At 39.2% G+C, this 12,789-nt stretch overlaps 1 protein-coding gene across 2 annotated transcripts in view; it reads left to right on the forward strand.

The window, feature by feature from the left end:
* The window catches only part of CNKSR3 (CNKSR family member 3), a gene marked incomplete at its 3' end in the record, with an annotated part of 55,985 nt that extends 47,229 nt beyond the window's left edge, over positions 1-8,756 (forward strand). The window contains exons 8-13 of one of the 2 annotated variants that reach the window (XM_080341770.1): positions 518-586; positions 1,366-1,512; positions 3,672-3,796; positions 6,151-6,359; positions 6,833-6,934; positions 8,458-8,756. In XM_080341770.1, coding sequence (XP_080197896.1) covers positions 518-586; positions 1,366-1,512; positions 3,672-3,796; positions 6,151-6,359; positions 6,833-6,934; positions 8,458-8,756 — 951 coding nt within the window. The remainder of the gene's footprint in view (positions 1-517; positions 587-1,365; positions 1,513-3,671; positions 3,797-6,150; positions 6,360-6,832; positions 6,935-8,457) is intronic. The other variant, XM_080341771.1, reaches the window with a different exon arrangement.
* Positions 8,757-12,789: the final 4,033 nt, after the last annotated feature.

The raw sequence follows: 12,789 nt of genomic DNA on the forward strand, positions 1-12,789 counted from the left end.
AAAGTTGGTAGCTCTTATTTACATTAGGAAACAAAAAAGGAAAGTGAAAGAGATCTGGTTTGTGGGCTGGAGGATTTTTGGTCCTTTGCTCTGTACATTCAGAATCTTAGTGTATTTTTTTTTTTTTTTAAATCTATATACATTTATTTGAAAGCTAATTTTAAGATAGGTGCTGTGTTAAGACAGGAGTCTTCTCTGCAGTCCTCTGGAACTATGGTAAAAACTGGAGGCAAAACAGTGGAGATCATCTGGTGACTTAAGTACAACTTGGCCTCTGACAGATGCAGATCATGCCTTCTCCCTTTCTGTCTAGTCCCCCTAGTATAAAAAATCAATCATAAGTTGAATTCATTTGCATTTTCAAGTTTTGAGTGGATGTAATGTGCGATCTGGCTGTGTGAAAATTTTCAGCAATGCTCTTCATTATAGATACAACCTTTGAATGAGCTTGGTGATGTTTGTTATGGGAGGGAAGGAAATCTTCTGAAGCATGTACCTCTTGTTTTCTTCTTTGTAGTCCCCTGCTGATCGATCTCAAAAGATTCATGCTGGTGATGAAGTGATCCAAGTCAATCGTCAGACTGTGGTCAGTAACAAACAGCTTTACCAACTTTCCCTTCTGATTGCTTTCCAAAACTCCCTCCTCAAGGGTTCTGAGTGGATGGGGCATGGGAGGGAGACAGGGGATGGTTCTGGTGTTTTCCTGTTGAAATCTTTGAGGCTTTTCAACATTTTGTTTTCAAGACAAATTTTACTTGGACTTAAAATTAATTCTTTGCAATACTTGGATAAAACAAATATGCATAATTTTGTGTTTAAATGCTGTATGCATATTAAAATATTTTGTTACATTTAAGGCCTGTTATAAAATGCCTTGTTACAACCTACTGGAATGCAGATAAAACAGCTTTAAAAATACCCAAATATTTGTCAAATTATTTGCATCTGGGAGCTTAGATAAAATTATTACAGTTTTGCTTATTACAGGTAAGTAATTTTAATGTGAGAAAGAAACATGACAAAATTAATTCTCTCTGAATACCTGTGTTGCTCAATTTGAGCACATCCATGTATCCTTCTAGGACCAGAGGTGAGGTATAAAGAACATTGCTTGGTATCTCAGTGTTTAATTTGCAGCTTAAGTGGAGGTTTTTATTTGAAACAACAAAAAGAAGATCCTTCCAAAGAAGGAACTTTCCAATTTTTTTCTTCATTCTGGCTTTTTTTGTATCTCTTTTCCCTCTTTTTAGGTTCATGTTAAAACAGACAGTTTGACTTGGAGCATTTGGTTTTTTCTCATTTGTTTGCTTTAAGAAAGGCAACACTGGGGGGAAAAAAAAAAAAAAAAAGTTTATTCTCTTCCAGGTTGGATGGCAATTAAAAAACCTGGTGGCAAAGTTGCGAGAGAATCCTGCTGGCGTTAGGCTGCTTCTTAAGAAACGTCCTACTGGCTCTTTCCATTTCACGCCCGCTCCACTGAAGAACCTGCGTTGGAAACCACCCTTGGTGCAGGTGAGAGGCTGCCGGCTCAACTGTACTGTCGAGATGGGAATGCCTTGGTTGCAACTTGAAAAAGAGAAATACCAGAAATTCTCCCAGGCACTTATGTTTAAGTAGAGGTCAAGGAAGTTTAGGTGACATGGCTGTCCTCTTCTGATTGCTAGATAAAAGGGAAAATGTTCTTGGTTTTGGTGTGGGGTGTGTGTGTGGTGGTTTGTTTTTTTTTTTTTAATTTAAGAAACTCAGATAACGCCCACTTCATACACAAAAGGACTAGGTGTGCTGAGCCTTTTAATCAGTCAGCGTGCCACTGGGAGAACTTATCTGAGGCAAAACTGCTGAAACTGCTGATATGTATGGAATTCATCAGCACAGAGTAATAAATACTTCCTCTGTTTAGCAGAGTAATAGGTTTTTGCTGAAATAACTTAGATTATTCCATGTATTTGTCCTCTTAGTCTGGTGAAGGGTGGGAAAGGGTGTTTTTCAATAAGTTGTTTAAACTGCTTGTTTAAATAAGATTGGTTGTTGAGCTATTCACACACCGGGTAATAAGCAGACAGGGAAAGTGACATTAATAACACTTTAACTATTTTGAGAATGGCTTGTTGTATTAGGAAGCTTAAGGCTTACTGCTTACAGGGGAAAATAACCGAATTTATCTAAATTGATAACCTGGAATAAAGAAAATCAGTCAGTTCCCATTCCTATTCCTGCACAGACTTCCCTACATAGCTGTGAAGGTAACTTATCAGCCTGTGAAATGCCAGTCGTTATCTGAAGTCTTGATGCAGGCAGATTTAGTAGCCGAGGGAATGGCAGGAAGATGTGCCAGGGGAGGTTTAGGTTGGACATTAGGAAAAGGTTCTTCACCCAAAGGGTGGCGGAGCACTGGAACAGGCTCCCTGGGGAGGTAGTCATGGCTCCAAGCCTGACAGTGTTCAAGAAGCAATTAAAGAAGCCTTCAGATGCATGGTGTGGATTTTGGGGTTGTCCTGTGCAGGGACAGGAGTTGGACTCAGTGATCATTGTGGGTCCCTTCCAACTCGGAACATTCTTTGACTATGATTCTATGAGATTTCTCTTGAACTTGGCAGAGGATGCACACTTGACTCTTTTCTCATCCTTTCACCAATGTGTGTATTCTGTTTTTGTGGCATCGTGCCTCTTGGCTAATCAGACCCAAAGGAAAACAAACAAAACAAACAAACAAAACCCCAAACAATAAGCAGACAAACAAATAACACAAGCAAACACCCCCCACACCGCCACCCCAGCACTCTAAGTTTTTTAGAGCTACCAAAAGCTGTTATACTGATAAGAAGAGTTGAGGTGGGCTGGGATATATAATAGTCTGTGCCAAGCAGCATTTCCTTGGGGGAATGGGTGGTTGGAGAAGCCAGTTAACAGTTCTGGCCTCCAACAGGTACAGACTGGTAAAAGGCAGATGCTTGTGCAGGGGTTCCACTAGCTGAGTGACCAGTGGAAAAGCCTGGGCACGTACTTAGCAAAATGGGGAGAGTGCTGTCTTCTTGCCTGACAGAGGTGAAAGGGTCCTTCAAACTTTTGCTCTCCTACAAGCAGACAGGAGCCTGGCAAGACTCTGGGCAAATAGAATTGAGACATAAAAAGCAAAATGACAGACTTGCTTAGATGAGCAATACCAAATATATTTTTGCTTTGCTTCCCTTACCCTAGTTATATCACTTGATGCAATCTGTGGTGAACTTAACCATATTCCTGCCTGTGCCCATGCCCCAGGCATTGGACTGTATGGAATAAGGGTAGCGTGAGCTGGCTTTGTGAGTCTTGCAGATCATATCTGTATTTAACAAATTGTATTCTTTTAATGGATCTGAAAATAGAAGAAAGGGGTTTTGTCTCTGTTGTGTTTTCTGTCTATGGAATTTGCAGTAAAAATAAAACTTGAAAGAGCAAAATATTCTTGAGCAATACATTACCTGTGATAGGATTTCTGTGGGAGGAACTGCAAAGCTAGCCAAAACTGGAGGTCGAGAAAAATATATATGCTAAGAGTTTTTAATATATTTATTAACTATACAAATAGTCATTCACTAGGGGATGATATGGTACTACTGACTATTAATTTTTTTTTTTTTTGTGAATGATAAATCAGTGCTCAGATGTTTGACAGCTATCTAACATTTCAGACCAGCCCTTTGCCAACTTCAACCCAGTCCCCAGAAAGCACCATGGATACCTCACTGAAAAAAGAGAAGCCGGCCATTTTGGATCTGTACATACCACCTCCACCAGCTGTTCCGTATTCCCCTCGGTATGTGAATAAACATGCACTAGTGAACAAAATCTCCTTTATTATGCCTGTTTCTGAGCTGGTTTTCTGTTAAAGCTCTGTGCAAATTAACTTGAGGAAATTGTAGATCTTGCAGACTTTATTCTAGTTGCTTAAATGCATAGGTTTGCTTAATCTTATGCTTAAATGCATAAATTATCAGGATCATAATAGATGCTATTAGAAAACTGTGTGCCGCATACATCAGAGTTGTTCCCAAAGCATGAACGGATGTCATCCGTGATTTTGTTCTGGGGTTATGTTTTTGATTTTGTTTAAATCCAACTGCATGTAGCAAGAAGTAATTTTTGTCTGTAACTTTTTCCACTTTTTTTTTTTGTTGGTGTTTTTTTGTGTAGTGAGTTAAGTTACTGCTGTGGGAGTTAGGATAGGAAAAAAAACTTGTTTTAAATTGTTAAACTTGGAAGTTGTACAAACAGGAATGTTCCCAATGAGGGGAAGGGAGAGTCAAGTCATTCGACTTTATTTTTTTCCCTGCAGTTTAAGCTATAAAATGCAGACCAGTGTACACAAAAGAAGGTGAGGGATGTGGGGCGTACTTCCTGTCCTCTCTTGACACTTCAGGTTACATGTAGATAGCCCAGCACAGAAACTCTGACCTTTTTACCACAGGACTCTTATAGGAGGAGAGCTTGGCTCCTGTCATGTAAGGTCTGATACAGAGACAGAGGTGTGAACTGCAGTCTTCAGGGCAGTACTAGGCTGAAGGGAGAGAATTTCTTCAATGTGGGGTCTCTTTACCTGAAGTTGGATCCACCTTCACCTATTGTCTCCCTGTTTTTCATGTTTATGTGTACTCAATTCTTAAAAAAAAAAAAAAAAAAAAAAATCAGTCAAATTTTGTGTCATAAAAACACGAATGCGTATTTAACAGCAGAGTTTATAATGTCTTGGTCTTTTCCTTAAATTTTTATGTATCAAGCACATCGGTCAACTATGTGCATGAGCTCAGTTTGTTTATCTCCTTTCTAAAGAGTCAGAAAATGATATCTGGCTTCAGATGCCTTTAGACTTGAATCCCTGTTGACAGGGAAGGAAGTAGCAATGTGAGCTGTAAAACTTGCCCTGGATGATGTGTGGAAAGGGGAAGGCTTCTTGACTTTTCAAGAAAGCAAATGTGGAAAGCTGTGGTACCCAGCAAGAAGAGAAAAGGCATTTCTCTTACCTTCTGTTTGGCTATTTAATTTCATCTCTGCCTGTTTTGTTCTTCTCTTGAAACTGTAATACTTTTGTGTGGTCATTTCTTCCCCCCTCAGCATCCTGTTCTCTTCCCTTCCTGGTATAGACCTTTTCTGGTCCCACTGGCAAGGCAGAGCAGAGTGGCTGTTTTCCTTCCACATGGTGGTGTTGTAGGAGAGCTCTCTGGGTACACATGGTTGTGATGTAACACTTCTGTACCGTTTTTTCCCCCAGAATCTCCATAAATAGCTCCCTGCTATTCAGTGAGTTCTAGAATTGTTCTTGATAGCTGAAAAAGGTGGTGTGTGCTGTCCAGGAGGCTGTTGTGAATGTGGGGGTACGTATGTGCTTAGACAGTCACCTGTGTATTTTTATGCCTGACTTGTCTGATGATCACTTCATGTACTAAGATTGTAGCATGTACAGCGAAGCAGGGGGAAAAAAACTCAGAGAAATCCTGACTTGGAGAGTAGCTCTTCTTCCAAAAGTACTCACAAGGACTGGTTCTAAAAATGTCTGTTTCTGGCCTTTGGAATGAAGGGTTACTCTGGGAAAGGGAGTTTCTTCAGAAATTGTTCAAAATTCTATGTATATACACAATGATTTTTGTTTTTTTTTACTGAAGCTCTCAAGGAGGTCTCACTTTTATATATAGAGAGAAAATGGTGAATATCCAGTGGCAGTTATTGTGCATTGGGAATGACCAAGAGGCATAGTCCTTTAAATGGAGGCAATAGGTGTTGCCATTACACAGAGGTGGATAAATCTTTGCATGCACTCCTCTGTCACAACTGTGTAATGAACAGACAGTGAATCAGGAGCTTTGATACCCTCAAGGCAGGAAAGTCTTATTTCTCAAAAGCTTTTTCTGGGCTGGTACCTCTAAACTTCTCTCTATGTTAAATTAATGGCTGATTAAAAGTGAATTAACATGAGGGAGTTAGCTTTCTTTTCTCCTTTGTAAATATGTTTATAATGAAGTCTTCTATCACCTGACTTGTGTTTTTTTTCTGCTTGACTACAGCACAATGCTAGTTGTCAGGAGCGTGACTGGGGGCTAGAAGTATCTTTCAAACCTACTCATGTCTAGTGTGAACCTCTTTTAAGCTACTAACTGAAGTGAAATGTCCTTTCAGAGATGAAAAAGCGAGTTTTGTATATGGAGGAGGCAACAAATCCAGTCAGCCCCTACCTGGGTCCAAGGGTGCCGAGTCTCCCAATTCTTTTCTGGATCAGGAGAGTCGAAGGCGAAGGTTTACTATTGCCGATTCGGATCGGTTGCCTGGGTATCCCATGGAAGCAAATATCCTACCAGCCAAGATGAGGGAAAAAACACAGTCTTATGGTGAGTTAATTCCTATTTCATTGCTGCTGTTATGATAAACACTTTGGTCAGTTTGGAATAATTTGTTAGAAAAGTGCTTGTTGGACTTAATGGATATTATGGGTAGTTCGTAAAAAATTGTGAATATAATTCCATATCTGAAATAATTTCACTTAAATGCTGTTATTTCTTTAGTAAATGTTGTTCAACTGGGCTCTGCTGCCATGTTTGACAATTTCCTTGCATGTCTTGGTTATAGCTTTAGGTCATTATGTCCACCGCTGCTGTAAATGAGCAAGAGTGTGACTATTCGATTTTGACACATTGCTTTCTTATATTTCACCAGTGGAAGTAGTTAGAACTATTTTTTTTTTCTGCAATTTTAACTGCTTATTGCTGTACCTCTCCTTTTGTGTAACTGAGAAAAATATCAGTCTAAAAATTGGTTTCCTAAACTTAATGTAATTCCTCATAACCTTCTCTATTGCCTTTAGGAAAACCTCGTCCTTTGTCAATGCCTGCTGATGGGAGCTGGATAGGAGCTGCAGAACCCTTCTCTAGGCCACGAGCATCAGGGAGAAAAGGCAAGGTTCTAGATCTTGTCCCTTTTTCTCTTCCTTTCCTCTCCAAAATTTAATTGGTGTGAAGAGGATGTGCCTGAATTAGGAATGAAGAATAAATGTTTTTGTGTTGCTGAACTGATCCAAGATGATGATTGTTGGTTGTAGCAGGAATGCCAGATGGTAGTTGTGAAATTTGTGAGGCCATTCAGTGGTAGGGCTCCAACTTCTGTTGTTCAATCCTAGAATTCTTGTGAGTATTAAAAGTAGGGCGGATCTGTACTTGTCTCTTATAGCACAAGTTTACTATTTTGCTTTTACACACCAATACTTCCCTTTCTTATGCATGTAGTATTGATTATAAAACTTCTTTTTTGGATATCTGTTTGTTTAGCTCACTGTGGTAGGCTATTGTAGAAGCAAGCTTGTTCTCAAAAGTAAAATGTAGGGCCTTTTAGGAGTTGCTTTTTTCGTGAATGCTGTTAGAAAACAATATACAATGTATTTCAAAAAGATGGATGCAATTTGCGCTGCACTGCAATTACAGATTAGGTCCATCTTTTTGAAACACCCCTTATTCTGTGGATGTCACAGAATGGGAGAAAGACACGAGCTGATAATGTTGGGCATTAAATTAGGTATTTTTTTTTTTCTTCCCTCACCGAGCTTCTCTTCTTCTCCCCTTTTGCATCTGAAAGAGACTGAGTCCTATTAAGGTGAAAAATAGGAAAGGATGAGTAATTTATTCTTGAAATCAGCTCTGAAAGCTGATAGGAAAATATAAGGTCAATTCTATTAATGCAAATATAGAAGCTGATAACAAGAAACAGCAACCTGGAGGGATATCAGAAACAGGCTAAGTAACAAGTCTAACAGAATGATCACCAGGTGGCAGGGCTGTTTTTTGCATGCATGTTTTTTTGTTTCGTTTTGTGTTGACTTTTTTAACACTTGAAATGTACTTAAGTGCTGCAGGCTTGTGTGTAAGCTGTTTTGGGTCAGAACAAAGACCTGCCTAGCCCAGTATGATGGACATCTCTAGCAGCAGCCATGACTATGTGTCTAGGGAGGAGTAAAACCAGAGAAAATATCACAAATCGATAGTCAAAACCAGGGAAGTGCTTACATTTTTAGCTGCAAAATTAATTTCTGTTGTCCAATGTAATATTTGTAGCTTTTAAGTTAGTCTTGAGTTATATTCAGCTAAATGCAGATTCAATTCTGGTCTATCAGCATCTTGAATGACACATGTTATGAGAAGGATTTGCATGAAGGTCATCTGTAGTAGCAGTTTTGATGTGTGTGAATCTGGACTTTAACAGTCAAACAATATCTGTGTGTGAATTTCTTTCGTTGTTCTGTGTGTTGCTTAAAAAAAATTAAAGATGCAAAAAGCCATAGGTCTATCGACAACTGCTTGTGTCCATGTGTGTTTTGAAAGGTACCAAAATCTGGGTAATTTGAAATATAACCAGAAATTTTTAAATAAAAATAGAAAATGTTAAAGGAAGGTTTTGTAGTCAGCAATAATTTTGGTTTTTTTTCTCTTGTTCACACAGGTGAAGAAGTCCTCTGCAGGTACTTCAGTAATGAAAGGATACCCCCAGTCATTGAAGAAAACCCCACCACACAACACCCCCTCTCAAGACCAGTGTCTGAGAAGCACTTAGTGAGGGGAACAGATTATATTCGAGGCAGCAGGTGTTTTATGAATACAGACCTCCACAACAGTGCAACAATTCCTTTTCAAGAAGAGGGTGCTAAAAAATCCTCTGTTACATCGTCCACAAAATCTTCCTCTGCAGAGCCCTCGCTGCTGGTCAGCTGGATCACGAGACTCAAATTGTTGACTCATTGACTGTTGTTCACAGGACTGTTACCAAGTGCCTTTGCTCATCGGTCAGACTTCTCTACTTTTCGGTTTAACTGATGCATAGTGACTAATGCAGTGTTCTTTTCCTGGAGAATCTTACACTTTTGCCTTTTTGTTTGTGATTTTTTTTCTTTTTTGATGGATCAGAGGGTTTCATGGCACAAGGAGGGAGGAAAGATAAAGGTTAAGTTCCTCTTCCTGGCCAAAAGCTGAGGGCATTTATTACCCTGGAAACGAGCAAAATTTCAGTGATATAGAGGCCACATGTGACCTGAAATACACAAAATGACTCAGAGGAAATCATTATGTTACTGTAAAGGGGCACTTCATTTGTCTGAATGCTCAGAGGCTGGTGCGTCTGACGGGTGTCAGAGTACGTAGAGTTCAGCAAAAGTTGTGCTGCTCTCCTGACCAGGAAAGGTAAGCAGGGAAAAGGCAGTTTCATGCAAATTAGTGAAGCTGTTGCAAGTGCTGCATGAGATCAAGCTTGTGAGAAAGAAGTACTAGCATTACCATTCTTTTTCTGATATCCACAGATCTTAGGAAGCCTTAGAAAGAGAGTTCTCTTACTCAGAGATCTTAATAAGTTGGACCAATTTAATTATAAATCAATCCAACCTGCTATAGAATCCATTTTATTGAAATCACAGTACCAATAAAGAGCGTTGAACAGCTGTGGTGTTCATCCATAAAGAGATATGGATTGCTACAACATGCCAAGGAGATGCATCTGTAGAGGTGGTAAAAGAATATATATTTTTCCTTAATTGTTTAAGAATGATTTGCTGTTAACCAAAGTAGGCTGTTAAAGACAGTCCTCTTGGACTAATGAGAATTTTGACAGTGGTTCAGTTTTTGAATGATGTATTGTTTTTATGAGAAAAATGTGCTATGATACATTACAATTGTAAGACGTCTTGCTATTTTCTATATAGCTCAAATTTTTCCACCTCCAGAATTTTAAAGTAGCATTGGGTATTTTGGGAGGAAAATAAAACTTGTTTAACAAAAGAGGAGGATATTAAAGAGGTATTGTTTAAACCTGAATGTACATAAGATTGTTAGTATGCAAACAGTTGTGTTTAAAGTAATTTAAATGTTAAATATAGTTGTATATATTTTTTTCACTTAAACAGATATAGTTTGTACCTTCCTGTCTGCAGTACTTGGCACAGATTAGTCAAATGCAAAGACAAAGCAAGTCTTTTTTACTCCTCACTAATTGTAAGACTAACTATTTTTGTAAAAGATGCATTGCCAACAGCCTTTGGGCCTTTGGTCTTGCTGAAGAAGAGAAGAATTTCTATTTAATAATTGGTGGAGAAAGAGGGAAGTTAAATGTCCGTTAGCATTTTGGATGGGGGAGGAATTGTATGTGGTAACATCAGTGTTAAAACCATACTGTGTTTCTGGCTTGTGAAAGTGTGACCATTCTGCTGCAACAAGTTAGTGAAGTTGTGGTACAACCCTGCAGAGACACAGGGTGTTAAATTCAGTTTTCAATTAATTATGTTTGATTCTGACTCACTGGTGATTTAGGTGGGGGCTGGTTTGGACTTTTTTGATCAATGCAGAATATAATTTGCCTGTCTTGTGACACACTTCTCTACCCTGCAAAGACAGTAGCCTATAGTAGAGATGTGGCCAAACACAGCTGCAGTGCAATTGAATCCTCCATGAGTTTGGTCCTGCCTCTGAGGAAAGGGCTGAAATTGTCATGTTGCATGCAGTGTTGTAGTGTATAGTCCAGCCCCAAATTGACTGAACTGTTTTAATTTAATGTACTTCAATATCTTTTATTTAAAGTCAGAGACGTTGTCTTAACAAGGCTTTATAATAGAATTTCCGCTTATCTTTAATGTACTGTTTTCCATGGTTTAAAAAGTGAATGGTGGGGATGCACTTTGGTTTATGCATTCATGCATATTGATGTGGAAGATCTATAGGTGCACTCGGTTTCTTTGAGTTGTACCCAGGCACATTTTTAAGACACTGAAAAGTTTTCTCACTTCATTTGGCTAGGTTCTCTTGCAGTTTGATCTATGAGTAGTGAAATAAGTTTGCCATAATTTAACAAGTAGATTGAAATCACCGCAGCTATGAAGAAAGAGGAATTTATAAGCATTTAGGCAGTGACACTTTCAAAATTGGTCTTGTTGCCAAAATACAAGCTAATTCTCCCTTCACCACTGAAAAACACCGACAACGAAACAAACCCAACTAACTAATGTCCTTTCAAGTTCATCCTCTCCATGTTCCAGTGTCCTAACCATGCTGAATTAAGGTACTGAATTTGACCGTTTGTCAGTCAATCATAAGGATATCCAACAGTTGATTGTCCAGGGAGAGAATTGCCTGACTCTTACGAACAGGGGAAACAGAGGTTCTTTTCTGGAAATTAACAGAAGTGGTATTGTAGTTTCTCAGAATCACATGGTTGAGGTTGGAAGGGACCTCTGGAGATCATGTTGTCCAAACCACTGCTCAGGCAGGCCCACCTAGAGGTGGTTGTTCAGGACCACATCCAGACAGCTTTTGAATATCTCCAAGAATGGAGGCTCTGCAACCTCCCTGGGCAACATCTGCCAGTGGTTGGTCACCCTGACAGTAAAAAAAGTGGTTTTCACTTTTCAGAGGGAACCTCCTGTGTTTCAGTTTGTGCCTCTCACCTCTGGTCCTGTCTCTGGCGAACACTGAAAGGAGCCTGGCTCCATCATCTTTGCTTTCTCCTTTCAGGTATTTATACACATTGATAAGATCCCCCTGAGCCTTCTGTTCTCCAGGCTGAAGAGAACCAGCTCTCTCAGCCTCTCCTCACAGGAGAGGTGCTCCAGTCCTTTCATCATCTGAGTGTCCCTTTCTTGAATTCTCTCCATATCTCTCTCATACTGGTGAGCCCAGAACTGGACACAGTACCCCAGATGTGGCCCCATGTGTGCTGAGAAAGGTTATCCTTTCCCTCTACTCAATCTGCTGGCAATACTTTGTTTAATGGAGTTGAGTTTCCATTGTAAATTAGCCAAGACCATTGAAAACAGTCATGCATGGTTTCTCAATCAAGAAGGCAAATAATGTTGGGATTTTTTTCCCCCTTGTGCTTTATCCATCATTGTTGATGGACTTTTGGCCATCGGAGTGTATGTATACAGAATAAACGTAGCAGAACATGATATGCCTGTTTTTGTTGCAAAAGCCATATCCTTACTGCTGTCAACTTACCATGTACTCTGGTATGCTACCTTGGCTTCTTGATATTCTTGTCTGCAAGTACTGCTTACTGCTCACTATACTGCAAACCTTTTTATTTAATATATGGCATACAGGAGTTTCTCTGGGAAGCTGGCATTTTATTTGCCTCAGTGGAGGTTTTGGTTTGGTTTTTTTTTTTTTTTTTTCTCCTTTTTCTCCTCTTCATTCTCTGATTATCAGATAGAAAAGCTTCAATAGCTGTTCTGAGAAGTAATTAATAGGCTATTTTAGGTTGTGGCATGAATTGTAGATATTGGACACAAGTACCCTTCCTCCTCCCCTCTACCTCTCATGACTTTTTAATGTGGTGACTTCAGTTAGAGGAACAGGCAGTTTAACACACTGAATTAAAATGTGGCCATATCTCAGGTTTTTGAAACATGAGGAGGCAAATGCAGTAGAAAGACTTATGGGAGCAGACTCTGTTCTTTCTAATATTCCTAAACCAGAAGTTTACAGCTTTCTATGCTTTCTATGCTGGATTACAAAAAAACAAATGTATCAAGAAAACTTAAGTACAACAAAATAGGTGGCTGTAACTTTAAGCACTTAGTAAGGTGAATTAAACACAAGAGCCTTTTTCCTTTGCCTGTATAGCTCTCTGATATATGTAACTTGAATTTCTTCCGAACATCTGCATCTTTTTAAAGACCTGGTCTGATCTTGCTACACTAGGGTAGCTGTTAACGTATTGGCTGCAAGATTCTCCTCTAATGGAAATTTTGTCAACTGTTGTTGGACTGTATCATTCACTCTAGAAATCTTGATT

Source organism: Nesoenas mayeri (assembly GCF_963082525.1).
Source record: "Nesoenas mayeri genome assembly, chromosome: 3".
Lineage (NCBI taxonomy): Eukaryota > Metazoa > Chordata > Aves > Columbiformes > Columbidae > Nesoenas > Nesoenas mayeri.